The following is a 23,721-nucleotide window of genomic DNA, read 5'->3' as shown; positions in this document are numbered from 1 at the left end:
CCTCAAAAAGTTAAACTTAGATCCAGCAATTTAATTCCTGAGTATATACCCAAAAGAACTGAAAACAGGTATTCAAATAAGTATTTCTACAGTCTACATGAATGTTCACAGCAGCACTATTCACAATAGCTAAATTGCCAAATGGTGGAAACTACCCAAAGGTCCAATAAATTGTGGTACATCCTTACAATGGAATATTACTCATCCATAAAAAAGGAATGAAGTACTGATACATGCTACAACATGGATAAACATTAAAAACGTTATGCAAAGTGAAAGAAGCCAAACACAAAAAAGGTCATATATTATGTGATGCCATTTATATGAAATATCCAGAATAGGTAAACCCATAGAGAAAGAAAGAAGACTGGTTGCCAGGAACTGGGAGGAGGGGGGACTGGGAAATGAAAGCTAAAGGATATGGGGTTTTCTTCTGGAGTGATGAAAACGTTTTGGAATTAGAAAGTGGTGATGGTTGCACAACACGAGATAATGTACTAAATGCCAAAAAATCGTACATTTTAAAGCGGTTTATTTTGTTTTGTGAATTTCAACTCAATTTTTAAAAGATTGTTCATCAAAACCAGAAATGAATTTCAACAAAATACTGAGCTACCAGCAAGAATGAGTAGACAGAAAACTGCAATTCCCTATGTTAAAAAAAAAAAAGCCCACACTTCTACCATTTTTCTTTGGTAAAGCTTACAGTGTTTTATATTCATGTATTTAAAAGACGTCTCACACTCAAAGTACATAAACATTTTACCTAATTAAACTAAAGCTAAATAAGCTTATCAAAATTATGAGAGTACTTTTTCTTCACATAAAAATACTAAAAAAGCAGATTTCCAGATTGTATTTGAGAGAAAAAACTTGGATAACTGCTTTCTTTTTTTTAAATTTATTTATTTCCCGGCCCCCCGCCCCGAGTTGTTTGCTCTCTGTGTCCATTCAGTGTGTGTTCTTCGTGTCCACTTGTATTCTTATCAGCGGCACCGAGAATCTGTGTCTCTTTTTGTTGCATCATCTTGCTGTGTCAGCTCTTCATGTGTGCGGCACCACTCCTGGGCAGGCTGCGCTTTTTTTGCACGGGGTGGCTCTCCATGCGGGCCACACTCCTTGCGCATGGGCTCCCCTTCGCAGGGGACATCCCTGCGTGGCATGGCACTCCTTGTGCGCATCAGCACTGCACATGGGCCAGCTCATCCCGAGTCAGGCGGATGCTCTATCCATTGAGCCAAATCCGCTTCCCTCTTTTTTTTTTTTAAGGTTTATTTTATTTATTTCTCCCCACCTCCTTCTTGTTTTTCGCTTGCTGTGTCTGTTCATCTTCCTTGTTTCTTTAGGAGGTACCAAGAGCTGAACCTGGGACCTCTGATGTGGGAGGGAGGTGCCTAATTGCTTGAGCCACCTCCACTTCCTGCTTTTGTTGTATCTCTCATTATATTTTTTCTCCCCACATCTCTTGTTGCATCATCTTGCATCAGCTCACCGTATGTGCCCATCAAGCCAGCTCACTTTTTTCTTTAGGAGGCACCAGGATCCAAACCAGTGACCTCGCATGTGGTAGGTGGGAGCTCAGTTATCTAAACCACATCTGCTTCCTGAATGACTGATTTCTAAGATACAACTGGACTCCAAATATGTTCACATCCATATTTTACTAGGTATATCATGTGGCTCCTTCAAACCACAACTAAAAATATTAATTTATTTTAAAAGTAAAATATGCCAAAATGTTTGTCATTATTTAACAAAGCTGTAAAATGAAAAAAGTTCAAAGGTATTGATTCATTTACTTTACAAATAAATATCTATCATAAAAAAACCATATATGCCCATAATCAGAACTAACAGAGACTGCTATAGCTGAATAAAATACTGACATTCAATTAATAGGTTGATTTCCATTACTAAATGAAAATCTTGAAGGTCCAAGTTAAATTTCTGTGACAAATTACTGCCTCAGAAAATGCACAAAAATGACCACTACCTTCACTGAATCCACTTACGAAAAGAAAGCGTCCTCTAATATCAATTGCAAAATGGGTTAGACAAACAGATAATATTAATCCAAGGAGTTAATTACAATGTAATTTCCATTTTGTGAAGATAAACATTAGTGCATTGTTCTAATGTTACATTTCCAGGATGTTAGAAAAGAAAAAATCCCAAGAATATACTGATAAGATTTATTGTGGGAAAAGCATATCGATTGATTGATTCCTTGACCAGTTTTTATGTTTTCCAAGTAAAACTGTAAACTATAAGAAAAAAAATCCTTCTTTAATTGTGTTTCCAAGATTAAAAGGGGCTACAAAATAGCCACATTATAAACAATTCATTTCAATCATTTATTAGAGAATGAAAATCACTGTCAGTAGACATAATTCATATGTCCAAATAGAAAAAAAAAAATTGCTCTATAAGAAACACAAACAGAAAAACACCTAAGGTAAAAATTAAAACACACATGCACAAAAAATGCCAGAAGGGTAACAATAATCGGGAAGGCTATATACTCATAATGATGCACTGAACTGAGTGATATGAATAATACATGTGAAATACCTTTAAAATGAAAACACTATGGTTTGACTCAGGATTTCTCAACTTTGGCACTATAGATGTTTTTGTCGTTGTTGTTGTTTTGAGTTGTTATGCTGTTTATTCTCAACACATCTTGGTCCACACAGTTGGTATAAAATCAGAAAAAGCAAAGCAGCTTCCCCCTAGGGCTGGCAGCCCGGCCGCGGCTATCCCTGAAAACTTTGTTGTGCTGCAGTGTTCCCAAATCCTGAGTGGGCTGTTCTGGGGGCTTGCAGGGCAGGAGGTGTCTGGATGTTGATTTGGTGAGACAAGAAGAGATTCTTGCAATAGGTGGAATTTTGGGTTTTTGACATGGAGGTCAGAAGTTGTGGGCGGGACCCTTCCCCCTAGGGCTGGCAGCCCGGCCCCAGCGATCCCTGAAAACTTTGTTGTGCTGCAAACCCTGGGTTTACCGGATGCGTGGTTCCCAGGTCTGTGTCACCTAAACCCTGGTACCCACACTCCACAGACTCACATAACTTGAGTCTGCAATATCCCAGACTTCCGATTCCTAGAACCAGGGAGCCCTGAGGTCTGTCTGAGGTCTGTCATTACCCTAGCCCTCCGAGTTTTGTTTTTGTTTTTGTTTTTCTCTTTGAGCTTGGAGGAGAATACCAGCTGACTTGGGGAGAGGCTGGGAAGAAAGAAGAGGCGAATCTGCTGAGAAAGCCCAATTTACCCAACCGTCCTGAGATAGGAAACTTGGTCAGGGAGAAAGTGGAGTTAGAAAATCAATTAGACCTCCCCTAGCACACCTAAGGGGGAGGGACTGTAGGGTGTACTATCCAAACTTCCTATAGCATATTTGAGGTTTCTGGTAAGGTGGAGGTGCTCTCAGGCTGGAAATAAAGAGTCATTGTCTTCTGTGTTGAGTTGGTTCAAAAAGGACCAACTTGAATCTCCTATTGGAACCCTCATGCAGCTTTCCTGCTGCCCTGGGAGAGTGAGAAGTGAGGATGGGAGAAAGGGGGAAAGTCAGATCCCTAAGCATTTTATTTAACTGCAAAGAGGATTCCTAGCTTGAATCGTTGGTTCTTTTTTTTTTTTTTTTTTTTTTTTTTGTCGTGGTCACTATAGTTGAATTGTCTTCTGGTTTTTCTCCTGCATTATCCCCCAGTCCCTTTTTCTTTTCTTTAGTTTTTTTCTCTTTCTTTTCCTTGCTTGCATCCCCCTCTTTTACTGACCCCCCCTTTTTTTTTTCTCTTTTTTTCCCTCTTTTTCTTCTTTTTTATTTTATTTTCATTATATAATAGGTGCTACAGGGAGCGCTTCACATTTGCTGTGTTTCTTCATCCTCCATGTCTTCCTTTCTGTATGTATTGATTTTGGCCACCTACACTATCCTCTTTCCCCTACATCTTTCTATCTGCTATCATCTACTGTTTCTCTTACATTCCACCTCCCTTTCTTTGGCCCCCAAATTGCCTGACTTTCTATTTCTAATACCTTTGTTAAGGTTTCTGTCTTTTATTCACTCTTTATATTATTGTCTTTATTTTCTCTTTCCTTCTCTCATGAAAACACTGGCCTTTTAATTTACACTATATTCCTCCCCATATTCAGTTGACTATCTCATTATATGTACTCTACTTACTGCTATAACTCTACACAACTTACATGAGTCTAATATCCATTCTCCCAGATCTCACATTGTTGCTCTGTTAACATTTATTATCAATACCACTTTATACATTTTCTTTTCCTACTCATTTTGCTTTCCCTGGCCCTAATATTTTCCTTCAAAATGAATTTAGCCAGCAACAAGAAAATAGAGTGAGAAGAACAAAGTGACAAAGAGAAGACATAACATTTACGCACAAACAACAACTAATTAAACCCCAAGACTAGACAAAGAAGCTAAGGAACTGATTAAACCAGTCAAGATAAAATGATGACAGCAACAAAAAACTACAAACCAAACCAATAATCAGGAAAACATGGCCGAAACCAATGGACAAACTAAAAGCCAGGAAGAGGAGCAGAGTATCAGACAAGTAATTAAAGATCTCAAGACATATATTAGTGACGAAATTAATGAAGTAAAGGAAGAGATTAACAATATGAAGAAAACACTTGGAGAGAATACAAAAGAAATTGCAGTCACACACACAAAAATAACAGATATGATGGGCATGAACACAACAATTCAAGAAATCAAAAATACGCTCTCAGCAGATAACAGCAGATTAGAAGAGACAGAGGAGAGAATTAGTAATGTGGAAGACAGTACATCTGAAATCAAACAGACAGTAGAAATAATCGATAAAAAGACAGAAAAAATCCAGCTGGGACTTAGGGATCTGAATGACAATGCAAAACGCACAAACATATGCATTATAGGCATCCCAAAAGGAGAAGAGAAGGGAAAGGGGGCAGAAGGGGTGTTGGAGGAAATAATGGCTGAAAACTTCCCAAATCTACTGAGGGAGAAGGATATACATGTCCAGGAAGCACAGTGCACCCGAAACAGCATAAATCCCAACAGGCCCACCCCAAGACATATACTTGTCAAATTATCCAATGCTCAAGACAAAGAGAAAAGTCTAAAAGCAGCAAGAGAAAAGAGAACCATCACATACAAGGGAGGCTCCATAAGATTAAGTGCTGATTTCTCATCTGAAACCATGGAGGCAAGAAGGCAGTGGTATGATATAGTCAAGGTACTAAAAGAAAAAAATTTCCAACAAAGAACACTCTATCCAGCTAAGCTAGCATTCAAAAATGATGGAGAATTCCAAATATTCACAGATAAACAGAAACTAAAAGAGTACGCGAACAAGAACCCTGCCCTTCAAGAAATACTAAAGGGAGTTCCGCAGGAAGAAAGAAAAAAACAAGAGAGGCAGAGTTGGAGGAGAGTGTAAGAGCAAAAAAAAGGCAAAAAGAGAAGGGAAAAAAAACAAAATATGACAAACACAAATCCAAAGAAAATATGGCTAACATAAATAATTCCTTGAAAGTAATAACACTGAATGTCAATGGATTAAACTCACTCACCTGTCAAAAGATTCAGACTGGAAGATTGGATAAGGAAATATGACCCATCTATATGCTGTCTACAAGAAACACATCTTAGACCCAGGGATTCAAGGAGGTTGAAACTAAATGGCTAGGGAAGCAGACTTGGCCCAGTGGTTAGAGCATCCATCTACCACATGGGAGGTCTGCGGTTCAAACCCCGGGCCTCCTTGACCCATGTGGAGTGGTCCAATGCGCAGTGCTGATGCACCCCGTGCCATGCAGGGGTGTCCCCCACGTAGAGGAGCCCCACGTGCAAGAAGTGTGCCCCATAAGGAGAGCCACCCAGCACAAAAGAAAGTGCAACCTGCCAAGGAATGGCACCGCACACACGGAGAGATGACACAAGATGATGCAACAAAAAGAAACACAGATCCCCATGCCGCTGACAACAACAGAAGCTGACAAGAAGAAGACACAGCAAACAGACAGAGAAAACAGACAACTGGGGTGGGGGGAAGGGGAGAGAAATGAATGAATGAATGAATGAAAGTGAATGGCTGGAAAACAATCTTACAAGCAAATAACCAAAAAAAGGGCAGGAGTAGCTATATTAACATCCGACAAAATAGACTTTAAATGTGAAACAATCGTGAGAGACAAAGATGGACACTACATATTAGTGAAAAGTATAATCTTTCAAGAAGAATGAACAATCATAAATATTTACAATCCTAACAAGGGCGCCTCCAAATATGTGAGGCAAACACTGGAAAAACTAAGTGAAAGAATAGCTGCCTCTGCAATTATAGTGGGGGACTTTAATACACCACTATCAACTTTGGACAGAACATCTCAAAAGAGAATCAATAAAGAAACCAAAACTTTGAACAGCGTATTAGAGGAGCTGGACCTAATAGACATATACAGATCATTACACCCGAATACAGCAGGATATACATTTTTCTCAAGTGCACATGCATCATTCTCCAAGATAGACCATATGCTAGGCCACAAAGAAAGGCTCAATGAATTCAGAAAGATCGAAATCATACAAAATAATATCTCGGACCACAGTGGAGTGAAGCTGGAAATCTGCAAGGGCCAGAAGCCCAGATGTCACACCAAGATATGGAAATTAAACAGCACACTCTTAGAAAAACAGTGGGTCAAGGAAGAAATCTCAAAAGAAATTAATAACTACTTTGAACCTAATGAAAATGATAACACAACATAACAAAACTTATGGGCTGCAACAAAAGCAGTACCAAGACGGAAATTTATAGCCATAAATTCATACATCAAAAAAGAAGAGCAAAAATTGAAGAACTAACTGCACATTTGGAGGAATTAGTAAAAAAAAACAACAAAGTAACCCCACAGGAAGAAGAAAGAAAGAAAGAACAAAGAGAAGAGCAAAACAAATGAAATAAAAAAATAAGAAAGCACTTGAAAAGATAAAAAAACCAAGAGCTGGTTCTTTGAGAAGATCAATAAAATTGACACACCCTTAGCTAGAGTAACAAAGAAAAAAAGAGAGAAGATGCAAATACACAAAATAAGAAATGAGAAAGAAGATATCACCACTGACCCGACAGAAATAAAGACTATCATAAGAGGATACTTTGAAAAACTATATTCCAACAAAAAGGACAATTCAGAGGAAATGGACAAATTCCTAGAAACACATAAGCAGCCTATATTGATGAAAGAAGAAATTGATGATCTCAACAAACCAATCACAACTAAAGAGTTAGAATCAGTCATTAAAAACCTCCCAACTAAGAAGAGCCCTGGGCCAGATGGCTTCACAGGTGAATTCTACAAAACATTCTGGAAAGAACTAACGTCAATCTTGCTTGAAGCTCCCCCAAAAAATCAAAATAGAAGGAACATTGCCTAACTCATTCTATGATGCCAACATTTCTCTAGTATCAAAGCCAAACAAAGATACCACAAGAACAGAAAATTACAAACCAATCTCTCTAATGAACCTAGATGCAAAAATTCTCAACAAAATACTTGCTAACCATATTCAACAATATATTAAACGAATTATACACCACAACCAAGTGGGATTCAATTGGATATGCAAGGATGGTTCAACATAAGAAAATCAATCAATGTAATATACCATATAAACAGACTGAAGGAAAAAAATCACATGATTATATCTACAGATGCAGAAAAAGCATTTGACAAAATACAGCACCATTTCTGGATAAAAACACTGCAAAAGATCGGAATACAAGGAAATTTTCTAAACATGATAAAGAGAATATATGAAAAACCCATAGGGAAGCGGACTTGGCCCAGTAGCTAGGGCATCCGTCTACCAAATGGGAGGTCCGCAGTTCAAACACCAGGTCTCCTTGACCCGTGTGGAGCTGGCCCATGCGCAGTGCTGATGCGCACAAGGAGTGCAAGTGCCATGCAGGGGTGTCCCCGCGCAGGGTAGCCCCACATGCAAGGAGTGTGCCCCGTAAGGAGAGCTGCCCAGCATGAAAGAAAGTGCAGCCTGCCCAGGAATGGCGCCGCACACATGGAGAGCTGACACAACAAGATGACACAACAAAAAGAAACACAGATTCCCGTGCTGCTGACAAAAACAGAAGCGGACAAAGAAAAAGACACAGCACATAGACACAGAGAACAGACAACCGGGGCTGGGGTGGGGGAAATGGAGAGAAATAAATAAAATAAATCTTTTTAAAAAAACCTACAACCAACATCGTTTTCAATGGTGAAATCCTCAAATCTTTCCCGCTAAGATCAGGAACAAGACAAGGATGCCCACTATCACCCCTTCTATTTAACATTGTCTTAGAAGTACTTGCTCGAGCACTGAGGCAAGAACCAGACATAAAAGGAATTCAAATTGGAAAGGAAGAAGTCAAAATTTCATTATTTGCAGATGACATGATCCTACACATAGAAAACCCTGAGAGGTCTACAACAAAGCTTCTAGAACTCATAAATTAGTTTAGTCAAGTCACAGGTTATAAGATCAATGCGCAAAAATCAGTAGCATTTCTGTATACCAATAACGAGCAAGCCCAGGAGGAAATCAAGAAACAAATACCATTTATAATAGTCAATAAAAAAATCAAATACCTAGGAATAAATTTAACGAAAAGATGTAAAAAACGTGTACACAGAGAACTACACAACACTGTTCAAGGAAATCAAAGAAGACCTAAATAAATGGAAGAATATTCCCTGTTCATGGACAGGAAGACTAAATATTATTAAGATGTCTATCCTACTCAAACTGATCTACACATTCAATGCAATCCCAATAAAAATCAACACAGCATTCTTGAATGAACTAGAAAAAGTAGCTATGAAATTTATTTGGAAAGGAAAGAGGTCTCAAATAGCCAAAGACATATTGAACAAAAAAAAATGAAATTGGAGGAATCACACTACCTGACTTCAAAACATACTATAAAGCTACAGTAGTGAAAACAGCATGGTCTTGGCACAAGGAGAAACACACAGACCAATGGAACCGAATTGAGAGTCCTTATATAGATTCTCATGTATATAGTCATATAATATTCGATAAAGCCACCAAACCTTCTCAACTGGGAGAGAATGGCCTAGTCAACAAATGGTGCCTGGAGAACTGGATATCCATATGTAAAAGAATGAAAGATGATTATCAACTCACACCTCATACAAAAATCAACTCAAGATGGATCAAAGACCTAAATATAAGAGCCAAGACCATAAAGACTTTGGAAAGCAGTCTAGGGAAGCATCTACAGGACCTCGTAATAGGAAATGGCTTCATGAACTTCACACCAAAAGTACGAGCAGCAAAAGAATAGATAAATAGGACCTCCTCAAAATTAAAGCCTTCTGCACCTCAAAGGAATCTGTAAAGAAAGTGAAAAGAGAGCCTACACAATGGGAGAAAATATTTGGTAACCATATATCTGATAGGAGACTTATAACCTGCATATACAAAGACTCCTATATCTCGAAAAGAAAAAGACAGACAACCCATTTAAAAAATGGGAAAAAGATTTGAACAGACACTTCTCCAAAGAAGACATACAAATGGCTAAAAAGCACATGAAAAAATGCTCCAAATCTCTAGCTATCAGGGAAAGGCAAATCAAAACTACAATGAGATACCATCTTACTCCCATAAAAGTGGCAGCTATGAAAAAATACAGAAGACTACAAGTGCTAGAGAGGATATGGAGGAATGGGAACACTCATCCACTGCTGGTGGGAATGCAGAAGGATCCAGCCATTCTGGAGGACTGTCTGGCAGTTCCTCAAAAAACTAGCTCTAGTGGAATGAGGGGGTGGGGAGTATACAGGGACCTCATATTTTTTTAATGTAACATTAAGAATTTTTTTTAAAAAAAAGCAAAGCAAATAATAAAAAATAAAGGTCTGGAGTCTTAGCTTCAGAAAGGCACCACATATACATCTCCAGTAGGTGGCCAACACAAGTCATTGCCAGACAGTCCTTGGGAGCAGAGAATGGTCTACAGCCACCAACGCCCTGGGAGATCCTAGCCCCAGAGAGTCTAGAAGTGTGTTTGGCTGCTCCAACCATAATAAAAATGGGAGGCATAATAAAGGTTTAAACCAGGTAATTATTTGGTGTGGGGAGCTGTCCTGTGCATCATTGTAGCATGTTTGCCAGGATCCTTGGCCTCTACCCATTAGATGCTAGTGGTACCCACTTCTCTTTCCCCTTCACCAGCACAGTGTGACAACCAAAAATGTCACCAGATATTATGAGGGATATAATCACACCTAACTGAGGATCACTGGTTTAAATGTTTCCAAATTGCATTTTAAAACACAGGTCTAAAACGAAAATTTATAAAGAAATCTTCTAGTTCTTTCCTTTTTTACAGCATTTCTGTAACTGTTTTTAAATTTTAAAAAAGTATAAATAAGTATATTCAAATGGCAAATTACTTCAAGTCTCAAAGATTTTATATTTTATGTATAATATATAATTTAACATGATACTCTTTTAGATATTGTAGAATCACTATATTCTAACATGTTTTACAAACAAAACAAAAAGATGGCTTTTTGGTTTACCAGAAAACTTTAGTTTATAACTAAAAGAAAATAATTTTTAAACAGATTTATTGAAAAAATTTACCTCAGTTTTGAAAATATAATATGAAATTACTTTCTTCACTTGTTTTTACTAAAAGAGAAATTACATTTAAGAATCAACAAATTGTATTTATTTAATCCTATTATGTTCCCTTAAATATTTATATTAAAGAACAAAACAAAAATCAACTTATATAATATTTGATATATTCAAAAGGATATATGGGTAATGAGACAAAAGTAATTCTGACGTTTAAAACATATATATATGTAATGTAATTAATGAGTTCTTTTCAAATTAAACCCAGTTCTCATTGTGATGAATATTTTTAGTTGACTTTGGGTATTTTCTTTTCATCTTTAAGTCAGCATATTAATAGGTTTTTTTCTTTAAAGATTATTTTATGACAAGTAAAACAGGTCAGGATTTGCAATGATCTGTGACCTAAAGAAAATGGAAGGGAAACGGACTTGGCCCAGTGGTTAGGGCGTCCGTCTACCACATGGGAGGTACGCGATTCAAACCCCAGGCCTCCTTGACCCGTGTGGAGCTGGCCCATGTGCGGTGCTGATGCACGCAAGGAGTGCCCTGCCACACAGGGGTGTCCCCCGTGTAGGGGAGCCCCACGCGCAAGGAGTGCGCCCGTAAGGAGAGCTGCCCAGCGCAAAAGAAAGTGCAGCCTGCCCAGGAATGGCGCCGCCCACACTTCCCGAGCCGCTGAGGACAACAGAAGCAGACAAAGGACCAAGACAACAAGACGCAGCAAATAGACACAGAGAACAGACAACCCGGGGAGGGGGGGAATTAAATAACTAAATAAATCTTTAAAAAAAAAAAGAAAAAGAAAATGGAAGACATTATGAATACAATGTCAACCATAGCTTTCACTCAATCAGAAAAAATAAAAATGTTTTAAACACTGAAATGATTTCTTCCAAAGAGATTTATAATTACTTGTGAAATTAAATTATGTCAGAATGTAATACATTTAATCTTAAAATAAGAATAGAAACATTACTTTGGAAAACCTCATGAAATAATTTTTACATGACATATTGGTAATATAAATGTGTCACTCGACAACACAAATGGTATTTCTCTTGCTTAATCTTTCTCTGACCATATTTCCAACACTGTCCATAAATCATATTTGTATAAAACACAATGCAGGGGACCAGATATGGCTCAAGCAGTTGAGCACCTGTCTACGGCTGACCTTGTGAAGAGAGAAGAGCAGCTGAGCCTAGGAAGAAGTGGGACCATGGAGCCTTAAGAGGAAAGAAGGAAGGCTGAACCCTTGCAGACTGCCCATCATCTTGCTCCAACACATGGCCAATGACTTTGAGTGACAAAGTACCTTTTATGATGCCTTGAGTTGGACTCTTCAGGGTCTTGTGACTATAAGCTTCTACTCCAGAAAAATACCCTTTATAAAAGACAACAGAGTCTGGTACTTTGCATCAGCACCCCTTGGCTGACTAATACAGAGTCCTTTATATATTCTGGGTATTAAACCCTTATTAGATATATGGTTTCCAAATATTATCTCCTACTCTGTAGGCTGTCTTTTCACTTTCTTGATAGTTTCCTTTGAGCCACAAAAGTTTTTTATTTTTTATTTATTTATTTTTAAAATTCTCCCCTCCCCTCGCCTCCCCAGTTGTCTGTTCTCTGTGTCCATTTGCTGCATGTTCTTATTTTTGTCCACTTCTGTTGTCAGCGGCACAGGAATCTATCTCATTTTGTTGCGTCATCTTGCTGCATCAGCTCTCCATGTGTGTGGCCGACATTCCTGGGCAGCCTGCACTTTCTTTTTGCTGGGTGGCTCTCCTTATGGGGTACACTCCTTGCATGTGGGGTTCCCCTACGCGGGGGACACCTCTGCGTGGCAGGGCACTCCTTGTGCACATTAGCACCACGCATGGGCCAGCTTCACACGGGTCAAGGAGGCCCGGGGTGAAGGGGGTTGGGGGTATATTGGGACCTCGTTTTTTTTAATGTAACATTAAAAAAATAAAGACAAAATTAAAGAAAGGAGGCCCAGGGTTTGAACCACGGACCTCCCATGTGGTAGACAGATGCCCTATCCACTGGGCCAAGTCTGCTTCCCCTCAAAAGTTTTTAATTTTATCCTTTTTCTTTTTTGCAAATGCTTTGGTATAAATCTCCTAGGTTTTTTGTTGTTTTTTTAAGGAGGTATCAGGGATTGAACCAGGACATCGTACATGAGAGGCAGGCACTCAACCACTGAGCTACATTCATTCCCCAATGAGAGCTGTTTTTTTTTTCCATTTGCTTGTTTGTTAGCTGCTGTGGAAAATAGTTTGGTAGTTCTTCAGAAAGTTAAGTATAGAATTAATATATGATCTGACAAGCCTACTTCTAGGTATATACCCAAAATATAACCAGGGATGCAAACAGGTATTTGCACACCAATGTTCATGGCAGTATTATTCACAATTGCCAAAAGGGGGAAGCAACCCAAATGCCCATCAGTGGAAGAATTGATAAACAAAATGTGGTACATACATACAATATTATTCAGCTGAAAAAAGGATGAAATTCTGAAAGACGTAATGTGTTGACAGTACCACAACATTATGAATGTATTTAACACCACTGTTAAATATATTCACTGATTCATTTTAGGTTGTATATATATATTGCCAGAACAGAACCATATAACACAAAGAGTGAACCCTAATGTAAACTACAGTTATTTTTTTAAAGCAAATTAGAGTTGACTTCCCAGAGTCAACTGAAAAGTGCTTGAACGTTCTTTGCTGTAAAGTCTGTCTCAACTTCCTATTTCAAATGGTTACAAAAGGGATGCGTTTGTTCCAACCCTGATTATTGAACAAAACAAAACAAAAACTAGAATATGCATTTTAAGACAGGTACTCCTAGAAAAATAGAGTGCCAATAGGAACTTAGCTTTTTCAGCAATTGTCTATTAAAAATTTAAAAGATTAGAGTATAGGTTATAAGGAGATAAGCGGAGAGTTGAAAAGAACTATGGATGCTTAATGTACATAGAAATTTTAATTAACTTGACTGGAAAAGTGTGGAGATGGATAGAGTCGATAGTAACGCATTATAGTGAGTAGCAACTGGTTTATAAATGGGAATGTGATGAAAAGGATAGTCTAGGGAAGTAAACGTCAATAGAAAGAAAGCTAAAGAATAACCTAGGGACTGAATAACACAGTGAACCCAGAGGTGGTTAAGAATTGGGGTTAAGGGTACAAACGCAGGAGAGTCCTTCTATGAGATAGAGCAGATGTACATAACTATTGCAAGGTGATGGGTATTGTTGGAAACTGAGGCACAGTGGCCTCTCAAGGAGAGACGTGCTGTCTCCATGGATACGCTTACAATTTAAGGAATGTGGTAATTAAGAGTTCCCTGCAAACAGGATGAAGCTGTGAAACGCTGAAAGAAAGGATGAGCAGATAACATTTGTGTAGTAAATAGAACACTTATCTTTGTACCTTGAGATATGATTTTTTAAATTCCTTAGACTATGAGTAATGTTGAGGGTTAACTGCATGTTGCTGCTTCTACCCATGTGGACTGGGGTATATATAGAGGCCCTTGTGAACAATAAAGTTTTCTGGGGAGTCATTACTCGCAGACCCCCTGATCCCAGCTCTCTCGTTCTTTCTCTTGGTTTCCTTCTCCTTTTTCTCTTTCTTTCATTCCCCATACCCTTCGGGTCCAAATCTCCAACAGGGTATATGGAGAAACATGGGAAAACTACAATTGATGGGACCTGTAGACTGTGGTTAACAGCAATACTATAATATTCTTGCATCAATGCCAAGCTGTACTGTATTGATAATGGAGGTGTATGGAAAAAGTGTGACAAATGTATGCTATGGACCATGATTGGTGCTAATAGTCTGATGATAGTATTTCATAATCAGAAACAAATGTTCCACCAGGGTGTGGAGTTATATGGAAAATCTACACATCTGTATGATTGTTTTGAAAGTTCACAATACCTTTTTTTGAAAGTTCACAATATTTTTTAAAAAATAGTGTGGGTTCGGGGAAAAAATACACCAAATGTAAGATAAGGAATATAGTTGGTAGTAATATTTTGATGATGCTCTTTTATAGTTTGTAATAAATGTTTCACACCAATACAAAGAGTTGGTGGAGGGGTGATGTATGAGAGCCCTGTGTGATGTTATGTATGTTATTTTGTAAGTTTGCAATCTTTACCATTCACTTATGTGTGTTCATGTATAAATGATAAAATGCAATTTTAAAAAATCAAAAATTTTTTAAAAGATTAACGATTTGTATTATAAAATTTAAAAACATTAAAAGCACCTACTTAATGAAATCTGAGAGAAAAAAAGACATTACACTGCAACCCTTTTTGCCTCATTTCAATGTCCGTCCAGTTCGCGGTAGGGGGGTGCCGGGAGCGGAGGGGAGAGTTGCGCGGTCAGCGGTTCTGGGTCTCCTGCCGTGACACAAGGGGGCTCCTGGGGTCTTGAACAGAGCTGGAATGGGCCGAGCCAGTCCACTGGGGCCACTGCCCCAGGCTCCCGCCGCTGTCACCCGGAGCCGACAGGGTCTGGACAGGGCGCCTCGTAGCTCACGACAAACCCACGCCCGTTCCCACGCCGCCGGGCCACAGAAAGGTCCTACTCGCCCGTCTGACCACCGCCAGGGCGGCGCCGGCCGGGCTGTCGTCTGGACGTCCCCCGGACAGCCCTCGGCGCAGCCCGGCCACCGAGCCCAAGGGCGACTCCTTGCCCGGACCTGGCGAGGCGGCCTCTCCACAGCCAATCGCCGCCTCCCACCCGCCCAGCAGACTCGAGCGCCCGACCCCGGCGCCCACCTGTTGGTCGCAGTCGGGGCATGATTTGGTGGCCATCTTCACTTCCTTGGCTCCAGTTGCAGAGAAACTCCTGTCCCGCCTGCGGGGGCAGCGTGGACTCCTCCCTTAGCTCCTCAGCAGCTGAGCGCCCGGCTGGGTGCACCCAGGCACTGAAGGCTGCTGGCGCATGCGCGAGCTCCGGAGGCGCCTGCGTGGGGGCGGGGCATGTGAGGGGGCGGGAAGCCCAGCAGGCCTTACAGGCTGGCTAAGGGAACCGGGCCCCAGTAACCCAATCCCACCCAAGCCCCAGAAAGTCTGAGCTCGCTAGGGTCCCTGTAGAGCAGGGGTTCTTAAACTTTTTTGCTCCATGGACTCCTTTGCCAGTCAGGTGGAAAACCCAGACCCCTTACAAAGTCCATACTATACTGTGTTATGTAATATATCACACGCACACCAACATGTCCCCACAAGAATAATATTTCTTTGACTTTCAATTCAAGCTTATGGACCCCTTGTTAAGAACCCCTACAATAGAGAAACAGTCTCAGTAGCCCCTGTTGACAAACGCCAGTCCTCTCGGGACCTGGAGGGCTGGGTAGGGGCGTGGTTTGGGCGGAGCTCAGCTCTAACAGCCATCCTGCTCCATCAAGGAGTGCAGGAAGAGGGCCGGTGGCGGTGGCGGTGGCGGTGGCGGTGGCGGTGGCGGTGGCGGTGGCGGTGGTCGTCACGGCCTTCTCCGGGAAGAGGAGAAAGTGAGCAAAAAAGAAAAAGCGTGAAGAAAATCGTTGAGGCAGTCCGTAAACATGAGTAATGCTAGCAAATCTAACCATAGAAGAATTATTATGGATTTTTGCTGTGCCAGCTGTATGCCTAGCCCTGGACTCGGCACCGGGGGATTTAAAATTCATTCATTTATTCAATAAATTTTTGCGTAGGGCCCACTATCAGACGAATTTGAATAAAATTCTGCGTCTGCCTTTAAGGAGCACAGCGTGAGTAAGCCAGTGTTTCTCATTGTCCACAATAAAGGACAAGTATTTTTTTTTCAATCCGTCAGTCACCTATATTTACTAAAATAAAATAAAAGCAAATTACTTGAACATGCAATGAAAAAAGATGTACAAACTGTGAGCCCACTTTTCAAATACTAAATTTAACGCACTTAAGATTACATTTCAGTAAACAATCAGAAAAAAATAACAGAGAAAAATAATTTAAGAAATGTACACTTTGCACAGAAAAAATTAACCAGCAAGCTAATTTTATTATAGAAAATGACTTTTCATTGACATTTTGTTCCACAATAATAATTAAAACAAAGTTATAAGTGAAGTTGCTATTCCATATATTAAATATCTGTAAACACATTTTTAATGATGTAATGCAAGTTTCAATGTGCTTCTTGTCTGTTCAAGTATTAATATCTAAACTAGGTTGTATTGACAGTAGCACTTTTTTCAAAGAAGACTTTATATCTAAACTACTTTTATGTTCTCGTGGTTAGGATACCTGTCTTTCAGAGGTATATTTGTGGAAATGGAAGAGAAATTTTAAAGCAATTTCACCAAATTCATGACATTCATTATTAACTTATTTCTCTTATCAAAGAAATATATTCCAGATCTATGACTTTCCTAGGCAGGGATTTTCTTTTCTTTTCTTTTCTTTTCTTTTCTTTTCTTTTCTTTTCTTTTCTTTTCTTTTCTTTTCTTTTCTTTTCTTTTCTCCTTCCTTCCTTCCTTTCTTCCTCCCTCCCTCCCTCCCTTCCACAGCAACAAAAAATGATTTCTTTTTGCAGTGTATTTACCAATACCAAAATACAATAGTTTAAAAAATGAGATAGAATGAAATCCTGTATATGTAGTTGTATTCATAAAGATAAGTATGTTAAACAAAAGCTACATAACAATGTGATTAATCACAAATACAAGCAAAAATGTTCCTCTGAATTCACGTTTCATGGGGCGTCAAAAACCCCCACTTTTAGTCTTTTTCTTGAATATTATTCTAGATCCACATTTTATGCATCTGATTGGATTCCTGGATTTTATTTCATTTTCTGTGTGATATTCTCCATAGATATTTATCACTGGTTGCTGCTTTGGGAGTTGGACATCATTCTCTGTATCTGCTGTTAGTCCCTATGCAGCACCGAGAACATCGAGAACATCTCTCACACAAGGGATTACAAAGAGCACCCATGGATATTCTTTTGAGGGGAAATAAAATTTAAATTTTTATATCACATTCATTAACATATAATGATAACTTTTCGCAAGTTGGCAATGTCAAGTTCATAACCTTTCACTGATAATTGTTAAAATATGATACATATCATAATAATATGTAAAATCCCTGTTCTTCCAAGTTTCTAATTTTTGTCCTTCATTCTTATCTGACATTGAAAAACATGTTGCATTCCTTTCTTTCATTAAAATATTAAGTAATTTAAAATATTGAAGATAAAAAAATAAAGCAGTTCTGACTGAACATTTTTTTTCTTTAGGAGGTACTGGGGATTAAACTCAGAACCTCATACATGGGAAGCAAGTACTCAACCACTGAGCTACACTGCTCCCCCTGACTGGACAATTCTTATCTTTAGGAAGTGGAAACCTCAACATTGTATTGGAGGTTTTAGTGAGGGCAATTATGAAATAAAAGAAAATAAAAATCATCTAGATTAGAAAGGAAAAAGTAAAACTACCTTTATTTGCAGATGACATGGTCTTGCATTTAGAAAATCCCAAGGACTTTACTCAAAAACTGTTAGAATATAGAATTCAGCAAAATTGCAGGATACAAGACAAATATACAAAAATCAATTATATTTCTATACACTTGCAGTATATAAACAATCTGAAAATGAAATTAAGAAAAAAATTTCAATTTAACTTAACATTAAAAGAATAAAATACGAATACATTTAATTCAAAAAGTATTAATACAAAGTTTATACTGTAAAAAATACAAAACAGTGTTAAGAGAATTGAAAGAAGACCTAAATAAATGGAAAGACATCCTATGCCATGAATTGGAGACTTAATATTGTCATAAAGTGTCAATTATCTATAAATCCAGTACAATCTCTATCAAAATCCCAGCTTGATTCTTTGCAGAAATTGACCTGAAAATGATATGGAAAGTCAAGGGCTGTGGAATATCCCATACAAAGTTGAAAAAGAACAAAGCTAGAGGGCTCACATCTTCCATATTTCAAAATTTACTACAAATCTACAGTAATCAATCCAGTGTAGTACTGGCACAAGGATAGATATATAGAATGGAAAAGAATTAAGAGTCCAGAAATAAACCCTCATACAATTGATTTTTGACAAGTGTGCTAAAACCATTCAATGTGAAAAGAATAGTCTTTCCAGCAAATTCTGCTGGAAAAACTGGATATCCACATGCAAAATGAAATTGGACCCCATCTAACTGGATTAAAGAGTTAAATGTAAAAGAAAGAAAGAAACAAACAAACAAAAAAACACTTAGAAGAAAACATAGGCATAAATTGACATGACCTTAAAACTAAGAAACAAACACTTCATGAACTTGGATTAGTCAGTGGTATGTTAGATCCGAATCTCAATTTCAATAAATAGGGAGGGGCTGGGCTAAGAAAGGGAGTTTCTCACCTCTATGCTAGCCTCACTCACCAGGAATTTAGCCTCTTCAACTAGGAATTGTGATATTGTCTTATATATTTAGGATGTTGATATATTTTTAGTTAATTTTTCATGTGGCCTGAGGTAGAGGTCCAAATTGCATGTGACCATCCAATTATCTGAGCACCCGTTATTGAGGAAACTCTTCTTTCCCCCATTGAATGGACTTGGAACCCTTATGAAACCCTTATTATAAATCAATTCACCATAGATGAGTGGGTTGACTTCTATTCTATTAGTCTATATTTATTCATTATGCTAGTACCATATTGTTTTGATTACTGCAGCTTTGTAAGAAGTTTTGAAATTGGGAAGTGTGAGTCCTCTAACTTCCATAAAAATTTGATGGTTGACTTTTCCATTTCTGCAAAAAAAAAGCTGCTGGAATTTTTATCAGGATTGCATGGAATCTGTAATTAACTTTGAGTAGTCTTGCCATTTTAACAATATGAAGTCTTCCCACTCATGAACACAGGATGTCTTGCTATATATTCAGGTCTTAATTTCTTTCAGCAATGTTTCGTAGTTTTCAGTACGTGTCTTTTACATCCTTGCTTAAATCTATTCATAGACATTTTATTCTTTTAGACACTACGTAAATAGAATTGTTCTCTTTTTTTTAAAAGATTTATTTATTATTTATTTATTTCTCTCCCTAACCCCCCCCAACCTGTCTGTTCTCTGTGTCTATTTGCTGCGTCTTGCTTCTTCGTCCGCTTCTGTTGTTGTCAGCAGCGTGTGTTTCTTTTTGCTGTGTCATCTTGTGTCAGCTCTCCGTGTGTCCGGCACCATTCCTGGGCAGGCTGCACTTTCTTTCGCGCTGGGCGGCTCTCCTCACGGGGCACACTCCTTATGCGTGGGGCTCCCCTACGCGGGGACACCCCTGCATGGCACGGCACTCCTTGCGCACGTCAGCACTGCGCATGGGCCAGCTCCACATAGGTCAAGGAGGTCCGGGGTTTCAACCGTGGACCTCCATATGGTAGATGGACACCCTAACCACTGGGCCAAGTTCACCACCTAATTGATTTTCTGACTCCACCTTCTCCCAGACCAAGTTTCCTCTCCCAGGACGTTTATGTAAATTGGGCTTCCTCAGCAGATTCACCTCTCCTTTCTTCCCAGACTGTCCCCAAGTCAGCTGGTATACTCCTCCAAGCTCAAGGAGAAAAAAATAACAACAAGAAAAAACATGGAGGGCTAGGGTAACCAAGGACCTCAGGTGGACTTCAGGGCGCAGTGGATTCGGTAATGGGAAGTCCGTGATATTGCAGACTCAAGGTGTTTGAGTCTCTGGAGTGTGGGCTACCAGGGTTTAGGAGATACAGACCTGGGAACCACACATCCGGTTAACACGGGGTTTGGGAACACCGCAGCACACCAAAGATTTCAGGGATTGCAACAGCTGGGCTGCCAGCTAGGGGGAGGGGTCCCGCCCACAACTTCTGACCTCCGTGTCAGAAACCCAAAATTCCAACTCTTACAAGAATCTCTTCTGTCACTGTCTCACCAAATCAGCATTCAGACACCTCTTGCCCTGCAAGCCCCTGAAACAACCCACTCGGGGTTTGGGAACACCTCAGCACAACAAAGTTTTCAGGAATCGCTGCAGCCGGGTCACCAGCCCTAGGGGGAAGGGTCACGCCCACAACTTCTGATCTCCATGTAAGAGACCCAAAATTCTACCTCTTGCAAGAATCTCTTCTGTCACTGTCTCACCAAATCAACGTCCAGACACCTCCTGCCCTGCAAGCACCCGAAACAGCCTGGTCCAATAGGACTCTGACCCTACTCAGCCACTTCTTTGCAGGAGAGATTATGAGGTGCACTCTCTCAGATGCCATCTTGCCCAGCCTCCAATGCAGCACTTTTTTCTGCCATTTTGCTTTTTGGTTTTGTTTTTTTTGTGAGTCTTTTTTTTTTTTGTCTTCTCTGTCACTCATTTCTCCATTATTGCCTACTTCTCTCTTAGTTGAGTTTTTGTTGTGAACCATTTAGAATCCCTCTTCATTTCCTTTTGAATGTATTTTTCAGATGTTTTTTCTATGGCAATTATGGGGCTTAAATTTAGCATCCTAAATCTATAACAATTTCATTTGACTTGATACCAATTTAAATTCAGAAGCATATAAAAACTATGTTCCTACACTCCTTGCTCCACTTAATGTTGTTTTTATTGCAAATTACATCTTTATTCATTGTGTACCCCAAAACAGATTTAAAATTGCTTTTTGTGCATTTGCATTTTAGATCCCTTCAGAAGTAAAAATGGAGTAACAAACCAAAGCCACCATAGTACTGGAGATATACCAGGAGACTGGGTTCATTAGGAGACTTGCTTCTAACTACCACAGCATGGAATGACAATTTTTTATCATCAGCTGCTTCCATAGTATCATCTAATAAAAAGAATAACCTTGAGTGCAATGCATTCATTTTTACATAATAACACAATTTATGCTGAATCCCTAAGGGCACTATTTACTTCAGCTGAAATTTTTTCATAGCATGATTTTCTTAATGAAGAATCAGTATCTTTTTTTTTTTTTAAAGATTTTATTTATTTTATTTAATTCCCCCCCCCCCCATTGTCTTGTTCTCTGTGTCTATTTGCTGCGTCTTGTTTGTCCGCTTCTGTTGTCGTCAGCGGCACAGGAAGTGTGGGCGATGCCATTCCTGGGCAGGCTGCACTTTCTTTCGCGCTGGGCAGCTCTCCTTACGGGGCGCACTCCTTGCGCGTGGGACTCCCCTACACAGGGGACACCCCTGCGTGGCGCGGCACTCCTTGCACGCATCAGCACTGCGCATGGGCCAGCCCCACACGGGTCAAGGAGGCCCGGGGTTTGAACCGCGGACCTCCCATGTGGTAGGCGGATGCCCTATTCATTGGGCCAAGTCCGTTTCCCAAGAATCAGTATCTTAATTCATATTCTGATCCTTGCTCCTTAACCTTGTTCCCTACTCCAAAGTGTAATTCTATTGCATCTGTGCCACCCAAACATACTACTATACAATTCTTAAACTCTAAATTGCATTTTTTGGCACTGTAATCTTTCATGGTTGCATCTACTTCACAGCTAGTGTGTTTGTGGCCAGAGAAGCAGAAAAAAATATTTTTTCATATCACCACTATATATATATTTTTTAAAGATTTATTTTATGTATTTCTTTCCCCTTCCTCCCCCCACCGCCTGTTGTCTGCTCTCTGTGTCCATTTGCTGTGTGTTCTTCTGTGTCCACTTGTATTCTCGGCAGCACTGGGAATCTGAGTCTCTTTTTGGTTGCATCATCTTGCTGCATCAGCTCTCTGTGTGTTTTGCACTGCTCCTGGGTGGGCTGCACTTTTCTTACACAGGGCTGCTCAATGTGGGATGCACTTCTTGCACGTGGTGCTCCCTTATGCAGGGGACACCCCTGCGTGGCACAGCAATCCTTGTGCACAGTGGTGCTCTGCGTGGGCCAGCTCACTACATGGGCCAGGAGGCCCTGGATTTGAACCCTGGGCCTCCCACATGGTAGGTGGACACTATCAGTTGAGCCACATCCACTTCCCACCACATATTTAAATTGCACATATTAGCAAAATCTGTGCATTTACCAAGTTGAAATGAAAAATACTTTGCTAGTTTTATTTGTTTATTAGTCAGCTCCTGAATATGTTAGACTACAGCATCATTGGAAAATAACATTTAACCTTCTTTGCTACAGATCTGCCCAATATATCCAAGCAAATATCTCTGATATTGTCTTTCATCAATGACACATGATCATATGATTGTTTTGGTTATATTAGACTCCTGAAAAGCCATAATTTTTAATGGGGAATGTTGAATATCTGCTTCTGTTGACTTTTTTATCAAAATATAATTCATATGCCATAAAATTTAAAGTGTTTTTATAACAGCTTTTTTGAGATATAATTCACATTCCATTTAAAGTGTACAATTCAATGATTTTTATTATATTCACAGAGTTATGAAACCATCACAACTATCTGATTCCAGAAAATTTTCATCACCCCAAAAAGAAGCCCTGTACCTATTAGCAGTCAGTCACCATTGCCCCCTCCCCCAGCTCCTGGCAACCACTAATTTAATTTCTGTCTTTAAGGGTTTGCCTGATGTGGACATTTCATATAAACGGAATCATACATTTATGTTGCCTTTTGTGTCTAGCTTCTTTCACTTAGCATGATATTTTCAGAATCCATCCATGTTGCAGTATGTGTCAAAGCTTCACTCCTTTTTGTTCCTGCATAATATTCCCTTCTGTGGATAAATGAAATGTCCAGACCATTATGCCTATCCATTCATCAGCTGATGGACATTTGCTCTGGCTATTACGAGTAATTCTGAGATAACCATTTGTATACAAGTTTTTGTGTGGGCATGTATTTTCATTTTACTTGGGTATAAAGCTAAGAGTAGAATTTCTTGGTGGTATGGTAACTTGATGCTAACTTTTTAAGGGACTGCCAAAATGTTTTCCAAAGTGTCTAAACTATTTTTCTGTTGGCTTCCCACCCCCCCCCTTTTTTTTTTTTTTTAACACAATAAGGGTTTATTTCTGAC

At 39.3% G+C, this 23,721-nt stretch overlaps 1 protein-coding gene across 1 annotated transcript in view; it reads right to left on the bottom strand.

Moving 5' to 3' along the window:
* The window catches only part of LOC131274336 (histone-lysine N-methyltransferase SETMAR-like), a 33,469-nt gene extending 17,815 nt beyond the window's left edge, over positions 1–15,654 (bottom strand). Inside the window, exon 1 of the mRNA XM_058280068.2 lies at positions 15,501–15,654. Coding sequence (XP_058136051.1) covers positions 15,501–15,536 — 36 coding nt within the window. The 5' untranslated portion in view covers positions 15,537–15,654. The remainder of the gene's footprint in view (positions 1–15,500) is intronic.
* Between the last annotated feature and the right edge of the window lie 8,067 nt (positions 15,655–23,721).

Source organism: Dasypus novemcinctus, chromosome 18, assembly GCF_030445035.2.
Source record: "Dasypus novemcinctus isolate mDasNov1 chromosome 18, mDasNov1.1.hap2, whole genome shotgun sequence".
Taxonomy (NCBI): domain Eukaryota; kingdom Metazoa; phylum Chordata; class Mammalia; order Cingulata; family Dasypodidae; genus Dasypus; species Dasypus novemcinctus.
The sequence above is the reverse complement of the archived record's forward strand: the minus strand, read 5'-3'. Positions and strand labels throughout refer to the sequence as shown.